General features: G+C 39.8%; 1 protein-coding gene across 1 annotated transcript in view; it reads right to left on the reverse strand.

The window, feature by feature from the left end:
* Positions 1–22,540, reverse strand: part of wdr75 (WD repeat domain 75) — a 43,969-nt gene that overhangs the window by 2,448 nt on the left and 18,981 nt on the right. Inside the window, exons 12-19 of the mRNA NM_001045788.1 lie at positions 19,837–20,018; positions 15,984–16,147; positions 12,920–13,100; positions 11,191–11,285; positions 4,450–4,545; positions 3,165–3,334; positions 2,873–2,932; positions 359–505 (exon numbers count right to left, since the gene is read on the reverse strand). Of these exons, the coding sequence (NP_001039253.1) occupies positions 359–505; positions 2,873–2,932; positions 3,165–3,334; positions 4,450–4,545; positions 11,191–11,285; positions 12,920–13,100; positions 15,984–16,147; positions 19,837–20,018 (1,095 nt within the window). The remainder of the gene's footprint in view (positions 1–358; positions 506–2,872; positions 2,933–3,164; positions 3,335–4,449; positions 4,546–11,190; positions 11,286–12,919; positions 13,101–15,983; positions 16,148–19,836; positions 20,019–22,540) is intronic.

The following is a 22,540-nucleotide window of genomic DNA, read 5'->3' on the forward strand; positions in this document are numbered from 1 at the left end:
CTTTTCATACAACTGTCCATTATGGACATGAGGAAAGCAGGCAGTGGAATGAGGGCTTTTGCAGTGGTTTAGAAAAAAAATGAATGTTACAAATGTAGAAATGTCAAGTTTAAGCCTGAAATTACTTTTAGAATAAAGTCAGAAATATGCCATAATGCAGTGTGTGTAGCCTAATGGTGTGTGACTGATATTAAAGTGAAAAAAAAAAAACCATACTGTATGCACACATACTTGTAGACAAAAATCTCAAGCTAAAGCAGACTTGTATTTAATTGATAAATAAAGCAAACATTTTTGAATATTTAAATTATTTAATTAAAATAAAAACAAAAGTTTTCAGGATCTTCAGGATACTTACCTCTCTTATTGCAGAGTCTTGATAAACTCTATGGAAGCTGGGGGCTGCTTTCACTAACTGCACATCTAGCTTCTCTTGCTCTTCCTGCCTTTTTTTACATAGCAGCAGGTGAAAAGGTGTAACAGGCAAACTTTCTTCCACTGCCAACTGTAATGAAAGAGACAGAATATATAATATGCACCAATTTATATATATATATATATATATATATATATATATATATATATATATATATACCGTATATACTCAAGTATAAGCAGAGTTTTTCAGCACCAAAAATGTGCTGAAAAAGTGACCCTCGGCTTATACTCTAGTATATGGATTTGTAATTCGCACAACCAAACACCCACCCCCCCACCCCCCCCGTGCGTGCACTCGCTGCAGACCCACCACTGGTGATAGAATCCTCAGTGCCCTGCACCTCTCTCTCCGGCCGCTGCAGGCAGAGGGGACTGTGAGCTCCAGCAACCGGCAAGCTCACTCAGTGCCCCGGAAGAGATTGCGGCGCTGTGTGGGTCGCCCGGTGTCACTTGTTCTCATCTAGCTCCGCCCACTGAATTTGCGGCTACAGTGAGGGTATAACTGCCCTTGGGAAGAGTTATCTGGCCCACTTGCTCCTGGCTCGGCTCATGTTCCCCTCCTGCCTACATAGTCCTGGGATGTGTAGTTCCACAGAAGCTGCTGCCATTCTGGCCAAGCATTTGCACATATTTTCCTTGTGGCACGTACGTGCACTCGCGAGGCTTCATGCGAAGGAAGCACATACAGCCCAAACATGATGGGAGCGCACACAGTGCAAATACGATGGGAGCTCACACAGCACGGCTTCATATGATGTGAGCGCACACAGCACAAATGCGATTGATTGCTTCTCCATACACAAACTGCAAGTCTACCCTGATGCACTCTCACAAGTAGAAGCTTTGCTGTCAGTTGTGCTAGGAGACATGCTGCATTGCGATGGGAGTGCACACAGCAGGATGGCAAGTACTTGATACTTAATATGGCAGCTTCCTTAGCCTTCCCAAACTTGCCTGACAGTTAAAAAATAAAAACTTAGCAGTAGCTGCTGCATTTCCCACCATAGGCTTATACTCGAGTCAATAAGTTTTTCCAGTTTTTCCAGGTAAAATTAGGTACCTTGGCTTATATTCCGATCGGCTTATACATAGTATTTTTAGAAATTTATGAATGGGGTGCATTATCATTTACAGTTTCTGTATGCAGTGCGCCACTTGAAACTCTGCTGCAGGTTTAAGAAATCTGAGATTGAGAGAGGTAAGGTATGGAGCCAAACTCTAGACCAGAGAGGGAGGATGGGCAGTGGGAGCAAGATCCTTAGAGAGAGGGATCTGAGACTGCAGAGTTCAATATCTTTGAAAGCTGAAGCGAGACCAGAGACAGCGTAACTGGAGAGAGCAGGACTAGAGAGGGAGGGGGAGCAAAACCCCAGAGGGAGCGGGAAGTGATGCCATACCACACAGTTACAGCAACTTGACAGGGGGAGCAAGACAGGAGACACAGCGGAAGAGACAGGGAGAGAAGAACCAGAAAGGGAGGGGCAGGGGGAGTGAAACCTGTGAGAAGGAAAGATCTACCAATGCCTGAGAGGGAGTGAGATAGGAGAGTGACCGTGTCATGTGTATTAAGGAAGGCTGCTTAAAAAGAGCAGCAGCCAGATGCGCTATTTATGTTATTAATGGTGAATTCTGATGTAGGAACACATTGTTTATAAGGATATAATTTATAGTATATATACACTATATATTGTCTTTAAAGGACCAGTAACACAAATTTTTTACATTAAACCTATGCCTTCTACATACTTTTATTAGCATATTTAAAATACAGAAATGTTAATAGCATAAGTAGATTTTAAATAAGGACCATTACCAGGTATTCTCAGGGCTCAGGCTGCAGCACTTAGTTTGACACACTTCCGGGCAGCTTCACCCTCCCTCTCCCCGTACAATATCAGAAGTGCGCTGCGCTCACACAGAAATACAAACAGAGCAGGAGATAAGAGGTCCTCCGTCTCCCAACCCTCTCCCTAACCAGTACAAAAAAAAAAACCTATAAATAAATTTTAAAGCAGTCTCCCAACACTCGAAAATGCAGGAAACTAACTTCCGGTTTTAACAGGAAGTCGCCACGTCGCCTTTTTTAGCTGTGCCCTATATAGCCAAGGTAATGATTTTTATTCAATAACCACTTATCATACTTAAATTTCGGTCTGTTATATATGTTAGCTAAAGTGTATAAAATGTATATTTGCAATGTAAAAAAATTGTGTTACTTTTCCTTTAATGGATACAATTCAATCTTTCTGTTTCCCAGTTATTAGGTTCAAAGTTTTATATGTAAAGTTGAATTGAACCCATTAAAGACATAATATGCTTTTTATTACAATTTTTACAAGCTGCTCCTAAGTTCAAAATGATTTAGTCAGCAGGAAGAAAAAAGGAACCAGTTTTAGGTGAAAATTCAAACTTTACAAGCTGCATAAAGTATTACCTGTTTGCTTAAAGGTGTCAGTCTTTCTTCTGTAGATTTTGAGCTGAAAGTCAATAGATCCTGAAAGGCAAAATTATCACCTAGTTATTAGGTGGTATTCTTAATGAATGATTACAGTAGCCAATTTCTAAATACAGCTGGCACAACTAATGCCAAAATAAGGTGTCTCGTCTTTAATATAGGAACAGATATCAACTACATTAAATATTCAGCTAAAGTGCTCATGAGCAGGGCTACTGGCCTAATAAATTTACTCCCACAAAAAATATAGCCAATCAACAAAACAATTTACCTGATTTTCTGTGAGGAAATAAAGTTGAGATTTGTTCAGCCACTGGTGGCTTTCTGAATTTACAAATTCTGGTATCTCCTTTGGCACAAACACAGCCCACTGCACCTTTTCCCGGCAAACATTCTTATGTGCATAAAATGGTCTGGGATCAGTGGGCTGGAACAGAAACACTGAGTGGAAAAAAAATACATATATATTTAAGTAGTCTACATTACCAGAAACCAGCATTTTTATAAACTCAGTCAATAAGCGCATTAATTAATTCACTTCCTAACAGACCTTATGTCCACAAGCACATAGTTATAGAATCCTGGAATGGAAGGCCCTCCTGAATACCACACTTTGCAAAATGTATAAGGAGCATATAATCAGCCGTAGAACAGCTTCCCCAGGGCCACTCTTGGCATAGCTGACATTCATTTTGGGTTTAAATAGAAGCTGCTGCCATCATTCCCGCCACAAACAACTGGGCAAATTTAAATACATGCCTAGTATACACAGATTAGATACTATCATATGTTCCAACATGCAGGTATATTTATACATAGATACTGTATTCAAAGCTATTTATGCTTCTGTACCAACACAATTAAATTATTTTTTGGTAATTCACTTTAATGCAATTAGACAGCACCCTAAATGAAAACTAAAGCTTGAAAACGAATATGGCTAGAAATGGTATAGAGTTGGTCCTAGACGCTGTCGATTTTGGATCTTTAGCCCATGTTTTGAGTAAGTGTCTGTGACACTTAACTGATCCCTATGATCAAAACCACAGGGGCTGACAGAAACCATTATGCATAAAATTAAATGTGTCAGAAAAGTGGATTCAACAGGGCAGCTTAATCGATTCTTAATGACCAATCAATCCACGCATGATGAAATTAGAAACTTAAAACATCACAACATTTGTAACTGATTATAATTAGAAAGTTTCTTACATACACAAGATAAGGGCTTATACTAAATATTTCATTTTCAAATTACAACCCCTTTAAGGTTTAGTTTTCTTTTAAACTTGACTTTCAGTATAGTGACAAAATCTTTTCTTATGGCAAAACAATCTCACTGTACTTGTGTAATGCTTAAATATTTTTAGAAGGCGTAAGCCTATTTGCTCCCTTAATGGAAGCTTATTTGCTTCATCATGGAAAGATCTGTTATCTGGAAAACACAATGTCTCATGCATTCAGGATAATAGGTACCATGCCTGAATTTACTTCTTGTTGCTATTCTTGAAGCCCTTCATTTAAAATTCTCTATAATATAACTACTTGTCACTTACAGTTTGAGCTTCCTTTAGGACATGAAATCACAGCAATGTTTTCTGAAAGAGGGTCAGGTTGCAGAACTGCAGCATCTAACTGGGCTCTCCATTCCACTGAAAGAGATTGATATTCAGATTTTAACATTTTTACTTTAATGCGTTTTATGCAGGTTTCTATTATCTTTCTGCTGGTATGTTTCTCTGGAAGAACTGTCCTTGATTCATTGTTTTTACCTGTACAAATTGTGCATTAATTTCATTTTGGAACCTCTATCGCCCACATTGATATTTCGATGCATATAGAAAACTATCCAACAACCTGTTCAAAAGATCGCTGGCTTCATTATATAAATGTTTTATCTTTATACAAAAGGATGTGGGAAATAAGATGCTGTGAAAAGCTTTGTTAGCTCTGGCAAAAATAAACACAAATACAGAAGTATTGTAGAGATCATACCTATATCGGATAACAATATAGTTTTTTTTGTATTTGTGTTTTTTTTTTTTTACTCATTATGTAGTTTGGAGTAGAAAGACATTTATTCATTGTGGATTGGTCAGATTGCATATTTTTTTCGAGATCAAAGCACGGTCACTTACAACATGCAAAACACAGACACTGAGTTGGGTCTGCAGTAGTGTCAGGCAAGAACATTCATATGCAGTGATGTTGATTCGCACCCCACAAAAACTCTTTGGTAGGGTCCAGCACACACTCTCAGGCCCTATATCCTCCCCACCACAGCATAAAAGTGAGCAGGTGGCAAAGTTGTAGCGGGAACTTCCATGCAGCAGACCATGTGATCCAGGTTCTATGGTAGTTACATTGTTCATTTCTAAATGCCATATTAAGTAGTCCTCTAAACGTTCGTATTTAAACTGTTCAAAAGATCCCTAGCATTCTTATTTATTTTATGCTTTATGTTAATAGCTTATGACTTGGGAGATAAAATACTTTAAACTGCATCCCCACTATGGTCAGACATTTAAGTTTTACTGGGCAAGGTATTACGGGACCCTGTATTGCCAGATATAACCACTTTTTTGTTAGGCAAACCACTCCCAAGGACCAGCAATTAATCATATTCTAACAGCTACCCACATCTCCATAGCTGCAAAGTAGAAAACCCCACTTCCCCCAACATTAACTGAAATTAAACAGAGAGAGGAGACAAAAGGTATTTGAGGCTGGAATCGCTAAGATAACCAACAGAACCCCCTAACTTTCTCAAAATCTGGACACCCTGGCAATTGTTTGTCAGCCAAGACAAATTTTTCTAAATCCTTTAGGCGTATCTCCTTAACCTGTATTTCATTATTTTTTCTGCTTTGAAATTTTGATATTGTGGAATATATCAATGCAAATAACTAAACACCATTCAAATATTTTCTCAATATTTCTATTTTACTGCTGCACTGCATTGCTGTAACATATGTGTTTATTCTCTAATTCCATTTGCTGTATAATCAGCATTGTTAAACTCAATAAAAAATATAAGTTACAAAAAAAAAAAAATACTTTAAACTGCATGCTCGGAGGCAATTTTCACAGTACTTAAAACAAGGATTTACCAGAAGACTGCAGGAAAAACATTATATTCAGAAAGCTAAAACATTTTTTGTTTTAATAATTATCACACTATTGTTTTGCAATGCACTTATTATCAGAGAACAGGGGCCGCTAAGGGAAGTAAAATGACAACACAGTATGCAAAACTTCTGTTCCACCTTCCACACTAAATCTTTGGCCTATTTCAGTAAAACTAAGACATTCTGCTTCACTGGACTGCCTTTAAGCCCTTTAAAATGTATTGTATTTCATTGTACAAATTAAGGATCAAGCAATGCAGACATCATTATACAAGAAGACAGACTGCCCAGCACACCTTGGAAAGAAACAGCTTTCCATTCATCTGAAATGTAAAAAAAAAAAACAAAACAAAAAACTAACAACCATTACAAGGAACCAACCAACATTAATTGGATTCACATGGATACAAGTATACATCTTCTACAGCACAGACAAAAACAACTATTATACCAGGTACCTAATATAGAAACCTACAATCCAAAACTTGAACAGCTAAGGACTAACAACCAATGCTCCAAATTATTAAACAAAAGTTTGTTAGAAGTCTCTTTCCACAACAATTGGAATATTTCTCTGCACCCAATGTAGATGTGGGACATGCCTATACAACATAAAGAATCAGAAAATCCAGATTTACTGGGAGGCGTCAATCAGGGTTGTATTTATTCTGGTTATGCCCTAATGCAATGTGCATTGCACCTGAAGAAGGGAATATTCCCTGAAAGCCTGTGCACGTCGTTCTGTAATAAATGTGTTAAAGGCATTTGCTGACATGCCGGTATGCTTGTTCCATGCATGGAGGTCTTAACATAAATGCAGCCCACGCATTACATCAAATTATATTTATCAGTGCAATGTCCTTAGAGTATTATTGGTGTTTCCCTATTAATAGGTTCTGCAGAGAATACTGTTGTCAATGATCCCTGCACCAAATGAAGGCACGCTTAGTTCATAAATCCAGGGAGGCACAGAGGATCATTGGGAAGTAAAAATAAACACCAATGGCATTCCCTGCAGAACCTAACCTGGGGGCCTCAGGTTAGTGACTGGAATCATTCTGGTGTAACACTTTGCTTTAAATTTCACTTTAACTGAATGAGGCTACAGGTTGTCACATTAATTGCCACATATTAGCTGTAGACTCCAGAGAAGTTGCTGGCAGATAGAGTTTCTCATAATTTTTTTTTAGCAATACTTAGCAACAAGAACACACACAGGAGAGCACAGATGCTCTTGGCTGATCCACTCAGCGGCTCAGCGGCCAACAAGTAGATCACATAGCAGCCCTATGGAGGCCTGTTGGAAGTATACAGCATCAATTCACTGTTGCAGTCCTTGTGCAATGAGATTTTTAAATTTGCCTGTTTTTTAGCCACATATTGGTTGGCTGTTGTTGGGCTGTGGACTAGGTCTGGGGGGACTCAGCAGCTTTCATACCTGTGTTTGGCCAGCTTAAGTGCTAGATCTTTATGGAAGACAGACAGAATATCATGATCTGTGGAATCAGGGACTGTGTGCAAAAATAAAATGTAAAATAAATGTAAAATAAAAATAAAACTACTTATATCTGGAGGTTCTGAAAGGGTTTTATGCACATTTTCTGCATAAGTCCAACTGAATAAGCTTATGTGAAAATCAACGGTATATTTTCCCTTAAAACTTGTGTATTTCTCTAACACAAGAATAAAACAGATTTGTTTTGACAATCACCAAAACATCAGTCAGGATAATAAGTGTAACTGGGCTTATCATGTGCAAATACTTGCAGAACAAAATGTACATCATCACTATGGATACCGTTTTTAAACTGGGTGAAGGGCATCAAATGCAGACAATATAGGCAACTACTACAAAACAGTGATAATGAAGCAGTCTGTTAAATAACTTGGCAGGTAGGATAAAGACAACAATATTCAAAACCAAGACCATGTTTATGCAAGAAAATGTGCCAGCATGACTGAAAATGTTGGCTATGCTGTGTTTTTTTCCTCTAACACAGCTGTTTTACAATTACTCTGTTGTACAGAAATGCTGGTCCAATAGGAAGACTTTCCAAAACAAGCATCTTTTTCAAGTAATCCACAATGCCACAGTGCATAAGGGAAGCCTACTGCAAAGTTATGAAGGAGACCAACACAGTATTTAATGGAAAAAGTATACCAAATGATTATGGCATGTGATAAATGTTTTAGCACGGCTATTTTTTTGCCTAAAATGACTATTCAAGTTATATTGCTTAATGAAGTCATGTGAGTGTTCCACAGTAACGCTTGGGTATTTAATTCTTAGGATGATAACATTTGGCCCTTTTTATCTTCCTGTGTTTAGAACTAAACCCAATGGATTCACAACAGCTTACCTATTATGTGCTATGAAATTCGTTTGCCCTATTTAGCTTGAATGGCTACCCCATGGCTAGCAGCATATTTATATAAATTATAATGGCGTTTGACAATTTCTTTACCAGTGTTGGGTAAAAGGTAAGCAATTTAAGTCACTTGGGGGTGACTAACATTGTGGCACCCCCAAGTGACTTAGCCTTTCCTTCTCCTTTAAGGCTCATGGCCCACAAGGAGATTAGTCGACCATGGTTAATCTCAGCTACAGTGGGCGACTAATCTCCCGAAATGCCTTTCCACCAGCAATAAAGTGAATTGCCAGTGGAAAAGCATATGTGTCGCTTCATCTTACGCATATTGCCTGCAGCAGGGAACTTTGCACGAAAAACAAAGCGACGCATAGCGATTCCCTTTATTGCCGGTGGGAAGGCAGTTTGTTGAGATTAGGTGCCCAAGGTACCAGCGATTTTACCTGCAGGCAACTAGTCTCCTTGTTGGACGTCATCCTAAGGCTATGGCCCCACAGGGAGATTAGTTGCCCCTGATACATCTCTGCTACCTTGGGTAACTAGACTGCCCGATTCCCTCGGAATTGCCGGTGGAACGGCCTACGCGGGGTTTCCTCCTACAGGCAACTTTGTGCCACTTAAGAAAAACTAAGTGGCCGACTAATCTCCCACATTAGTCTAAAGGCCGTTTAGAAAAGGGAAAGGTTTGTTTGTTTGTTTGTTTATAGGCACATAGGGAACTCTGAACAAACTGACTTTTTTTATAAACTAAGAATAGCCTATTAAATTAGTGCTTTATTATTGAAAAGAAAAGTAATTAAAGTAAGTTCATATCAGCAGACAAGGACTAACAATTTAACTAATATGTTAGATTAATAATCCAAAGTACTTGTATTTATGTTGCAAATTGTTGTATTGCCATACAATAGCTATAGTTGGTTCATACATGTGCATGCTTAAGCACATACATGATATACATATATTTTGGACTACATATTAGCTAACAGATCCTGTGAACATAGCGTGAAACTTGGGGATCATTTAAAAAGCCTCCCTGCAAATTATACCTCTATGGCAAAAAGGGTTCAATCCCTGCACCTGCCTAGCCAGAGTAAGTGCCCATTTTGGATTGGTGGGAAATCCCCTGGCTTCCCACTGACCCTGGCAGCCAAACAACTATTGCTTTGTGAGGCTACAGTTTTATTGATATGGTTACCTTGTATAACTTATTTTTCTATTCAGGTCCTCTCCTATTCATATATCTTCATCTCATTCAAACCACACCCTGGTTACTAAGGTAATTTGGACCCTAGCAACCAGATAGCTGCTGAAATTCCACAGTGCTGCAGTTCCTCTGTGAAAAGAAACACCACATTTCTTTCCTTATGTGTACACATGGGCTTTAGTATCATATTTCCTCTCTCAGCAAAACTGTGCCCCAGGCAACATTCCTGCAAAGCTTGCTTCTCTCTCTCCCTCCCTTCTCCCCTTCCTGCTGTAATCGGAGCTGACAGCTATGAGATAGAGACAGGCAGGTGAGGGAAGTGAAGTCCCACCAAGCTAATATGGCAGCTGCTATCTTAAATAGAGAGAGCTTCTAGGGCTGTTTACTCAGGTATGGTAAAGTACTCTACAGAATGAATATAGCGTTCTAGCTTGCACTATTATGGCTAATCTATTAGTAATATACTGCCTCATCCTAAAGGAAAAGGAAAGCTACTGATGTCAGGGAGATTAGTCACTTGCGACTAAATCTCTGCTATCACAGGCAACTAATCCCCCCAAAATGGCTTTCCACCGGCAATAAAGTGAATGGTTTGTGCAAAGGTATACGAGTTGCTTAATTTTCTGCACAGTTTCTTGTTGGAGGAAACTTCATGCGACTTCAGAAAACCGATAAAGCGATATGTAGGCCTTTTTAACACCAACGTCAATTTCTTGCTGATGAAAAGGAATTTCATCAGTTAATAGAGCTTCTAAAGCAAAACCCTGCATTGAAATCCATTTTTAAATTTAGAAATTTTACATAGCCATATTCTTGATTTCCCAGGTAGCAACAGCCATGTGACTTGTACTCTCCCTTTTTCCCCAGCAGCTGGTCAGCAGAACTATGGGAAAGTAGCAAGATAGCAGCTCTCTGACACCTGTATTGCTAAAAGTGGCATATATGAGAATAGCACCTAATAGTAAAATATCCAAGTCTGGCTCATGACCATTTTCGTGGAAGTAGGATAATAGGTTATCTGAAAGCAGTTCTAATGTGTAGTGCTGGCTCCTTCTGAAAGCTCAGAATCAGGCACAATGCACTGAGATGGCTGCCTACACACCAATATTTAAAGTAAAATACTACATTTGTTGGTTCAAAAATAACATTTTAAATAGTTGAGTGAATTATTTGCTATGTAAACAGTGTAATTTAGAACTAAAAAGTACAACATAAGCATCATGACAGAACCCCTTTAGGAAAGGATATACAGGTATGGGATATCCAGAAAGCTACAAATTACAGAAAGCCTGTCTCCCATAGACTCCATTTTAATCCAATAATTCAGATTTTTAAAATTGATCTCTTTTTTCTCTGTAAAAATAAAACAGTGCTTTGTATTTGATCCTAACTAAGATATCATTAATCCTTACTGGATGCAAAAAAATCCTATTGGGTTTAATTAATGTTTTATTGATTTTTCACTAGACAAGGTATGAAGATCCAAATTACGGAAAGACCCCTTATCTGGAATACCCTTGGTCCCAAGCATTCTGAATAAAGGGTGCTATACCTGTACTACTCAAAATTTCAAAAAAAAATTTCAAAAATTCTTACATGCACATGTCAGCAGGTTCCAGCAGTATATAAAGCCATCATTCGTAGAAGCAACAAGATATTTAGAGCAACTCATTCTTCCAAAGCAGAGATTCCTGCCAATTGAAAAAAACAAGGAATTTCAATCTTGATTCAACAATTTACAACACATAAAGCACAATTATCACTAGTAATGGCAAGAAGCCTACAATTCACCTGATGTGATATGTAGCAATACAAGAGGGTAGCATCAAAAAAAGAAAGCAATTACTGCTGATGCAATTACAGCCCTCATATTCTTTTATGGTAGTATGGTCAGAAACACTATAAACCAATAAAGCAAGGTAAGATCTTGACCTCATTGTGAAATGATGGGATTGTCCCTTTACAAGTTAAACTAAATTAACTTTTAAAGGAGAGGGAAAGGCTAAGTCACTTGGGGGTGCCAAAATGTTAGGGACCTTCGGCGAGCTCTTCCTTCTGTGTCAAAAACCCTGGGCTGGCGCATGTGCAGTAGAGTGAAAATTTGACTTTTTTGTTTAAGTTTTCACTCTACTGCGCATGCGCGCGAACAAGGAAGAGGAAACACTCGCTACAGGTACCCCAGGCTGGTGTGGTTTTCTCCTAACAGGGACACCAGCCCGGGGTACAAGGTAAGCGATTTAAGTCACTTGGGGGTGCCTAACATTTTGGCACCCCAAAGTGACTTAGCCTTTCCTTCTTTAAATTAAAAGTGCAGTTCAGAAAGGATAGCATATAAAAAGGAGATCTTGACCATGCTAGAGCATAATCTTTTAGAGGTCCATATATATCTGATATATGTTCTTTCAGTTGGGCTTATATTAAAAAGGTACATAAACGCAGTAAATCCTGGATTTTTGACTTGCTAAAAAGTAGGTTAACCCTTTCTGAATGCTACTTAGCATATGCTAATTTATGCTAATTAGGATTTGGTTCACCGGGATTCGGTGCATTCCTACTAAAAAGCAATCCAAGTTCTACTTGAAACCAATTTTCACCCCTTTAATACACACCCGAGCTGGTGGTATAACAGAGTGGTTTATAACGCATCACTATTCTCTAATTGGGTTTTGTAATAATAAAAAAAAATTGTTTGCACAGGTGCTGGCACCTATACCAGTTAACCAACAGCTAGCATTTACTGCTCACCTGTTTAAAGGATTTTATTGGTTGCTATGGATTACTGCAGCAGGGCAAATTTACACAGTTATATAATTAAAGGCACTAACTTTGCTCAGGAGCAGTAACCCATAGCAACCAATCAGCAGGTAAAATTTTTTAGTCACGTAAAAGTTTAAATGCAAACATCTTATTGGTTGCTATGGGTTACTGGTACTGGACAAACTTTGTGCCTTTCATCACATATGGGAGTTAGTGCCTTTTATTACACATGGAGGAAAAGTACTAAGGCAGTAGAAATGTGTCACATGCTTTGTTTCACACACGTACACTGGGCAGTTAAAATGATCCTCACTACACCATACATGAAGCGCTTGTACTGACTTTATCTAGGCTACAGGAGGGTCAATTTCAGATATTTTAATCACAAACTCAGAGATGGAAAAACCCTAAGCTGCACTGTTACATTAGTCTATGACTTCCTTTGCCTTTAAAAATTCTTCTTACTTGAAAAAGTATGCATGAAATTTGTCACTGTGTCTTGTGGTATCTGCATGTATTTAAAGATGAGAGACTTTGAGATGAGAGAAATAAGAGGCTTTTTTCTTACCTTATTTTTCCAGGTGGTTGGCAGAATGTTTGTTTAAGATCCCATGTGCTAGACTCCCAAACAGTGATGATCTCATCAAAGCTAACTGCCAAAAGAGAGCCATCCTCAGAAAAACAGCAATTTGTGGCTTTGTTTTTGTGGTAGCTGCCAACAAAATCACAGCACCAGCTGTTACTTTGCTCTGTAAATGAAATAAAATTTGGTTAGTTTTCAGTTCAAGGCTCCTGGAAACCATCTAAGTCAGGAGCACCATTAGCAAACTATGGGAGTATACGTCATTCAGTTCAAGTAATATCTAGAAGCAAAATGTTTTCAACCTAAATATCACTGGAACCAAACGTCAGACTGGGCTGACAGATGTATTGATTTGTAGGCATTATCCCCAAATCGCCCCCCTAAATGGAATTCAGATGAACCCCTCTTACTTTTCTACAGTAAAAAGTTACCACAGCTCTAGGTACAACAACATTTATATTTACAGATTTATATTACTACTTATAGTAAGTGATACTGACACCAAAAAACTACTCATCAAAATATGAATGTACATGAAAAGTTACCTATAGCTCATGTTGATTGTTTTTTGCTGCTAAGTTTGCTATTATAAGTAATTGTTACTTGAAGTTCCTAAACCTGACTGTTTTGCCAACCTGACTGTCCCTTCTCAGCCTGTCAGTTATAGCTTCTAATGCTAACAGACAAATATGGCAGCCCCCTTATAGAGGAACATGGGGGATCAGATAGGCAATGTACAAACATTGGACAAATACTTTTAAAGCGGACCTGTCACCTTAAGAAATAATTTCAAATTGTTTTCTATTGTGTTTGGCAAGCAAAATAAACTTTACTTACACTATATAAATTATTTTAATCTTATTTTCTTCAGCCTTGGAATTCACAATTGCAGCAAGCAGGCAGGGGCCATTTTGTGGACACTGTTATCAAAGCAGGCATTGCATCCTGACAATATCTTGTTTCTCTGCCAGTATGGGGGGACCTGATGCTCATGCCCATGCACTGGTTACACAATTACTTGGTGAGGAGGGACAGGAAATGTGAGGAGAGCAGCAACATCTAAGAAGTTCTGAATTGAAAGTGAAAGTAACTGTCTGCCCCACCTCTATGCCTAAGGCATAGAGGCGGGGCAGGCATTATATGATTGACAGCTGGGATTTTAAAATGCTTTTATAATGGATATGGATGTGGTAATAAAAAAATTATTTTGGGTTTCATGTTTAATTTGAAAAGGACTTTTATTATACAGCTTTTTAAGTCTGGGTGACAGGTCCACTTTAAGGCAAAATTATAAATAGCATGCACGGACAATGTTATGCTAGATGTAAAAAAAAGTGTTAATTTCTGGTGTCAGTATCTCTTTAAAGAACACTTATAGAATAAACATATAGAATCATTCCATAAACTATAATCTTCAAAAATCAATATTACAGGTACAGGATTATTAATTTCCACTGACAAGGTGTGGTTACCATAAAAATGGCTGTATCTGGCTTTTCAAATACTTGAGTCTATAAAAATTGAAAAAAATAAATAAAATCTAAACAGCAACAAAAAGAATGGGGTTATAAATAATATAAAAAGTAGAAAAAGAGTAACAATATAAATAATTAAGCCTGTTAATTAATAGGATTTGTTAGAAGGACATCCTCTTGCTATATAGATCAGTTTCTGTTTAGGGAGGTCATTGGCTTCTTTCAAAAGTTAAGAGATGGTGTCAGTGTGGACTTCGACTAGTAAAATAAGTTTTTCTTCTTTTTGCATTAACCAGTAGTTTTAGAAGCCACAGTCTGTTGTATTATTTTCAAGCTAGTGATACATGGAGCTAATTCTCAGCCTGTGTATAAGGCGGAGAATCAGCAAATCAATTGGCCTCTGCTCAGTCCTGTGTCTGCACAGACAGGCACTGCACAGGCCAGGGTGCACAGACAGGCACTGCGCAGGCCAGGGTGCACAGACAGGCACTGCGCAGGCCAGGGTGCACAGACAGGCACTGCGCAGGCCAGGGTGCACAGACAGGCACTGCGCAGGCCAGGGTGCACAGACAGGCACTGCGCAGGCCAGGGTGCACAGACAGGCACTGCGCAGGCCAGGGTGCACAGACAGGCACTGCGCAGGCCAGGGTGCACAGACAGGCACTGCGCAGGCCAGGGTGCACAGACAGGCACTGCGCAGGCCAGGGTGCACAGACAGGCACTGCGCAGGCCAGGGTGCACAGACAGGCACTGCGCAGGCCAGGGTGCACAGACAGGCACTGCGCAGGCCAGGGTGCACAGACAGGCACTGCGCAGGCCAGGGTGCACAGACAGGCACTGCGCAGGCCAGGGTGCACAGACAGGCACTGCGCAGGCCAGGGTGCACAGACAGGCACTGCGCAGGCCAGGGTGCACAGACAGGCACTGCGGCCAGGGTGCACAGGCACTGCGCAGGCCAGGGTGCACAGACAGGCACTGCGCAGGCCAGGGTGCACAGACAGGCACTGCGCAGGCCAGGGTGCACAGACAGGCACTGCGCAGGCCAGGGTGCACAGACAGGCACTGCGCAGGCCAGGGTGCACAGACAGGCACTGCGCAGGCCAGGGTGCACAGACAGGCACTGCGCAGGCCAGGGTGCACAGACAGGCACTGCGCAGGCCAGGGTGCACAGACAGGCACTGCGCAGGCCAGGGTGCACAGACAGGCACTGCGCAGGCCAGGGTGCACAGACAGGCACTGCGCAGGCCAGGGTGCACAGACAGGCACTGCGCAGGCCAGGGTGCACAGACAGGCACTGCGCAGGCCAGGGTGCACAGACAGGCACTGCGCAGGCCAGGGTGCACGACCTCTCTGTGCCATACAGGAGAGAGCAGGGGCCAGAAAAATATGCAGTAAGTAAAAACTAGGGGTACATACACCGGAGGACGCTTGAACTTTAATTAATGTACAGGCCCGGATAATACTGAATTACCAGAAAACGCACCTCTGTATTGCTTTAAGGCACAGATTATGGGGTTGGGCGACCTTGGGACATTTCATTTTGATAAGTTGTGGTCTTATAGGTGATAACTTACTGTATATGTCATAGTTATTATTCAGCACCCAGACTTTAAAAATGCCATCTTTTCCAGTGGTTACCAATGTTGGAGAATCTTTCGCTGAACTGACCCCATCCCGAAAGCATAAAGATGTGATATGATCCTCATGTGGTCTGCTGATTATGGTGTTCAGGACAAAACTTTTTTATAAAAAAAAAAAAAAAAAAAAGCAATGATACATTAATAAGCATGTTCTCACAAAAGAATTAAGAAAATAGCTCATACCAGAAAGTACAACCAGCACGGTAAAGAACGAAAAAAAATAATATTTTTATCTTTATATTATACAAGATGTATAGCACTTTAGAATAATCAGCTATGTATAAATAATTTTAAGTAAAGAGAGAAGAGGAAAGGGAGAGGTTACATTATGAACTTGAAATTTAAACACTGAATAAACCACTTTACTCTCATGTCAATCAGGGGGACACAGGAATGGTAGGGTTCCACCACTAGGAGGCCCCAGGACAAGGGCCCACCAGGGAACCGAATATGTAGGGCACGCCAACCAGAGCCCTTAAAGGAGAAGGAAAGGCTAATAAAGAGTAAATCTCAAGCTGCAGGCATACCTTCAGTTCTCTCAATAGTGCCCTTAAGTCTCCCCATATTTTGCCTGTTTAGATGATCAGAAGCTTCATAGGAAAAAAAAAAACCAGAGCTCTTTAAAAAAAAAAATCCCATAATGCCACGCTCCAGCACCAAGACCCCCATACATGCAAAGTTTGTAAGACTATGAGGAAGTTTCCTGCTGATTGGCTAAGATCCACATTCCTAAGGGGGGGGGGGAAGCAGGAGAGGGGATAGAGCTGCACAGACTCTGGCACAGGAATTAAGGAGACAAGGAAGGAGACAAGAAATCATGTTTCTTTTGATAGAGGGCTCAGTGCAGCGTTTCTGTGAGTGATTATAGCTGTATGTATGTATGTATGTATGTATGTATAACTTTATTTATAAAGCGCCACAAGGGTACGCAGCGCTGTACAATCTTACAGAATTCAAAATTACACACAGGGAGGACATGTGATATAATAAATAAATGTGGCCATGTGGTATGACACACAGTAGGAAGGAGGTCCCTGCCCCATAGAGCTTACAATCTAAGTGGTATTTACATAGACCTTTCTGATTAAGCTTAGTTTTTAACTTACCTTCTCAGTTAAAACACAGTTAACCCTATGTTTGAGAGTTTTCTTGTTCAAGTGTAATTAATACAGCAAATTAACTGTTTTTTGGAACAATATGCCCACTAGATACCATTTCACTGAATTATATGTGAAATAAGTCAAATGCAGAGATTTAACAGAAACCAGTGTAAACTACTTTCAATAAGACATTTGGATACAAACACACTGCAGAGGATAGCAGACAGACAGGATTGCAAGCTAAACCTCGCTGTTCCTTTTGACCAGATTAAATGGTTGTTTTGGAATATGTATTAGCTTTTTTACTCCCATTTACACTCATACTACTGATGAAATTGTAGAAAATGTACATTTCTGAAGGAACACAACAGAATTTGTTCGATTTATTTTACCAATATCAGATGCGGGCAGGGCAGAAAGGCTTACAATTGTAGGGAGACTGAGTGCCTGTCTCTCCCTGTGTTGTTTCTGTGTAGGGAGAGGATGGAGTCCCCTCTCTGTGTGCCGACAGGCAGGCCTGGAGAGGGAAGTGCAGGGAGACAAGCAGAAGTGTAAGAGAAAGTGCTGTGAGATCCCAGAAAAAGTCAGTGAGAAACCCCAGAGGCAGAAAAGTGTGCTCTGTTTAGGGCCCAGCAGGTCAGAGACCAAACAAGACTGCATTATTATGTGAAGTTGCTCCTGGCTGGCACACTGTATGAATGCACATACTTTAAAGTTAGAGTGTTCTGAAAATAAACCTACCAAGCCTTCCTTTGCGTGTGATTGTGGATCAGAGAAGTTTCCTGAGAGGGATATTAGTCTGTCCTGACCCTGGGTGGGGGCACACCAGTTTATTATGTTGGTTTGAAAAACTCAACATACTGTTCTTTGACTGTACTTTGACTTCAGCTTATTTTTCTGCTTCTTCTTCTTCTTATTCTTAGTGCCCCCCCCCCCCATTTTCTAAACACTACTCCTTCCTACACCCAGACTCACCATTCTACACACACCATTCTATAGCGGAGTAGGTTACTTGTGCTTTTCTATGTGATCCAACCCCTCATCTTTTTGTGGTACCGCTCAAGCACCCCAATTTTCCCCTTTGACAGGGAAGATTTTCAAACTGCTACCACTCAGCAGCTTGGAAGCTACACTTGAAAATAATCATGGAGTCACCCCAAATGAAACAGCGACATTTGTTGATGACCCAAAGTGGGAGGAGCCAATCAAATTTCACCCATTGAGTTTAATGGGTAAATTTAAACCGCTGACACTTACAGCTTTGAGGCTACACTCACCAAACCTGATTCACATAGCAATGGGGGTCAACCTGAATGAAAATATGCCCAAAAAGTGGGTGGAGCTACGAACAGCCAACCAGATTTTACCTTTTGACTTTCAGTGGAGCAAATTCAACCTGCTGCCATTCTTACAGTAATAACGCCGTGGTACCCAAACACTTTACAGTTGGTCACTAGGGGACTGCAGTTTTAGGTTTGAAAAAGTAGGCAGAGCCAAAAACAGCCAATCAGATTTTACCTTTAGACTTTCATTGGTTTAAATTTAAACTGCTGCCATTCTTTAAAAATGAATACTAAGGTTCCCAAACTTTGCAGGTAACTGCAGTTCAATGTTAGAAAAAGTGGGCGGTGCCACCAACAGCCTATCAGATTTTACCTATTGACTTTCAATGGGGAAATTCAACCTGCTGCCATTCTAACAGTATTAATACCAGGGTCCCAAAACTCTTCACAGTTGGTCACTAGGGGATTGCATTGGTAAGTTTGAAAAAGTTAGATTCCATCTATTGATTTTTTTCTGTTTAAATTTAAAATGCTGCCATTATTTACGCCAGGGTCCCCAAACTTTGCCGAGTTAGCCACTGGGTGACAACAATACAAGGTTTGGAAAAAAGTGGGTGGAGCCAAAGACAGCCAATCCAATTTATTTAATTAATTTTAATGGGGAAATTTAAAGTGCTGCCATTCTCACACGTTTAATGCCAGTGTCTCCAAACTTTTCAGTTAGCCACTGGAGGACTAAAGTTAAAGGTTAGAAAAAGTTGGTAGAGCCACCAACAGCCAATAAGATTTCAATTGAATTTCATCGGTTTATATTTATACTGCTGCCTTTCTCACACTTTTTATGCCAGGGTTCCCAAACTTTGCACAGTCAGTCTCTGGGTGACTATGTATTCAAGTTTATAAAAAGTGAGTGGAGCCACCAAGAGCCAATCACATTTCCATAATTGATTTCAATGGGGAAATTTTAACTGCTGCCATTCTCACACGTTTAATGCCAGTGTCCCCAAACTTTTTCCAGTTGGTCAGTGTGGGACTAAGGTTAATGGTTAGAAAAAGTGGGTGGAGCCACCAATAGCCAATCCGTTTCCACCCATTAAATTTCATTGGTTTATATTTAAACTAAAGCCATTATGTAAGTATTCATTCCAGGGTTGTTACACTTTGAACCGCAAGTACCCAGTAACTGGGGGGTGAAGCAGGATGAAGGCAGGGCCCAACAGGTTGAAGCCCCCAGGTTTTTTCCCTTGCATAGACATATACTAATAAAAACATTTCATAGAAATTACACTTTGTTAAACAATCACTTATCTGTACTTGCCCTAAAAGTAATTTGTTAGTCATAAAGAACTATGACTTTAAATGTTTGTGAAAAAAAATGTGTTTTGAAACAAAACATCAGATTACCTCTGTGACTTGTCCTGATACTCCCAGAATTTCATCTGCATCTCAAGGTCCCTTGAATCTTCTCCCCCTTGTAACTCTTCCACTGTTGCTAACCATTTTCCTGTGCTGTTGAATAAAGCCTTTACCAAATCCATGTACTGCAGCCCTGCCTGATGGATGAACTCCTGTTGCACTATGTCAAGCTGCAGACGAATAAGACCAAAAAATGAAATGTGTTAGGAACAAGTAAAAAAAAAAAATGAGACAATTGTAATTGTAACAACTTTTCAGTTATGTTATTCTTTGAATTTGCCTTTCTCATCTGCCTCTTTCCAGCTTTCAAATAAAGGTTTAAATTGATTATCTTTCCATTCATGCCTTTTCTTATTCATCTTCAAAGGTCTCACTGAAATGACTACTTTGTTGGTAGGGTAAATTAGACCTCAACAACCAGCATAGCTGCTAAACCTCCAAACTGCAAAGCTGAACAAAAATCTAAATAATTCAAAAGCTTTAAAATATTCAAACTAAAACTGTCTCAAATTAACACTGTCTACATCATACTAAAAGTTAACTTAAAAGTGAACTGCCACAGGCAACAACGGCAATTGCCAGTAAAAAGGCCTACGTATCACTTTGCACGACTTTGAAAAACCAAAGTTTGCTCCAGTAGGCAACTTTGGAAAAGCAAAGCCATGTGTAGACCTTTCCATGGTCGATTCCCTTTACTGCCGGTGGAAAGGCATTTAGAAAATATTAGTCATTTAAGGCTTCTTCTGTTCAAGTTGAGTTTGAGTACCCACAGCAGTCCAGCACACAATAACCATGGAAAATAGAGAAAACATGTGGCATATCAACTTTGAAAATAAGTTCAAGCACCCTTTTTTTTTTTGTAATAATGGTTACATTTGTAATAAAATTATGCAGTTTATTTAATAACTTAATTTCATTCAACTAAACAGCTGAGCAGCTATGCATATTTACATTGTGTACCCTATGATGACTCAAACCTGTTTTGTTTTGTGTGATAATACAGTGCATATGCACTCACTTGAGAGCTAATGCTTAGCTTATATAAAGAGCAGCAGAAGAACAACCACTAAAGTTAACCTTCAGTATAGTAATTTACCATTACACATACTATGTTTTATACAAACTTGTTCTGAATTGTTGTATGGGCTGTTTAAAACCTAAAATGACAGTAGTACCAGGCACTGGTATTGCCCTGATGTTCAAGCAGCACTGATAGCCGCTCTGTTAATGAACCCATATCAGCATTAGAACTTCTACAAATGCCCTGTGTACCATTAGTCATTCCTGTAACTCTGCTATGAACAAAGCTATCTTTGTGCACCTATATAAATGTCAAAGTCTGAAGTAAGAAGTGCTCTATCCCATAACTGTTCCCTCTGGCGAAGCCCCTTATATATTATATATATTTTTTTTTTTTACTGGCTGGCATGTCCTTAAAGCTTACACAGCACCAAAACCTTACACCGTTATTACAGAAAACAAGGTATATTGCAGCCCCCAGCTGCCACTTGCACCCTTTGGATACTAGGAGTTGTCTCGTATTTTGGAAATATTTCTTAGGTGAAGTGACCTGGAGGTGGGTTTAGCGGCCAAGAGAAACAAAAAAATCAGGGAAGGTGGTGCAAGTGAAATGGATAGTTGACAGATGGTCTCACACAGGCTTGAAGGAATACAGCTGGAAATGACAGGCATAAAAAAAAATAATGGACAGGTAGGTGGGAGTGGGTGCACAAATGTGCAGGGGAGTTACAAAAGAGAACTGATAGGAGGGGGAAAATGGAGAGTGCAGGGCTGCTGGGTAACTGGAATAAGGGGGAAAGCTTGTTGAAAGCATTCAAATATAGATACCCTTGGATTATAATGGATAACGTCTCCTGCATTAGAAGACACCTTGGAGTTACACAACCTATATAAAGGCCTGCAGCCTTGTGCTTTTATATGGTTATTCAAGGGGACAATAGATTCGGTTGGGTAAAAAAAAAAAAAAATGCATCCTACAAGTCAGATGTAATCGCATGGGTCTGATATAAAAATCTGATGAGTACTGTATATACTTGAGTATAAGCCTAGTTTTTCAGCACCCAAAATGTGCTGAAAAAGTCACCCTCGGCTTATACTCGAGTCGGGTGCCATGGGTCCCTCTAGACTAGCACCCTCTGTCGTTTGTGTGCAAATTAGGCCACCCGCAACCAGACCCTCCAGTGCCCTGGCCCACTCCCAGTCGCAATAATTATTCCCCCTTACGTGTCCTCCGGGACCGGGTCTGCTGCAGTTTGCCAATGCGCAATGAGCGTGGGGTAGTACTCATACTGTTTTTGTTGACCCTCTTCTCCACTTACAGAGCTAGTTTACTGTTTTTCTTTGGAATAAATATTTAAAAACATATACCCCAATAATGCCTCAATTAATGTAATTTTAGTATTTATTTTGATTATTGAAACTTAGCAGTAGCGGCTGCATTTCCCACCCTAGGCTTATACTCGAGTCAATAAGTTTTTCCAGTTTTCGTAGGTAAAATTAGGTACCTCGGCTTATATTCGGATCGGCTTATACTCGAGTATATACGGTAAAATGAAAATGAATTCGCCTTTATCAGGCAAGATAAAATCTGATGGTGTCTGACTGACTTTGGCAGACATGCATTATGTATGTATTATTTTCAACCTATTCAAGCCATTATTACATGTCTCTA

The sequence above is a fragment of the Xenopus tropicalis genome, chromosome 9, assembly GCF_000004195.4.
Source record: "Xenopus tropicalis strain Nigerian chromosome 9, UCB_Xtro_10.0, whole genome shotgun sequence".
Lineage (NCBI taxonomy): Eukaryota > Metazoa > Chordata > Amphibia > Anura > Pipidae > Xenopus > Xenopus tropicalis.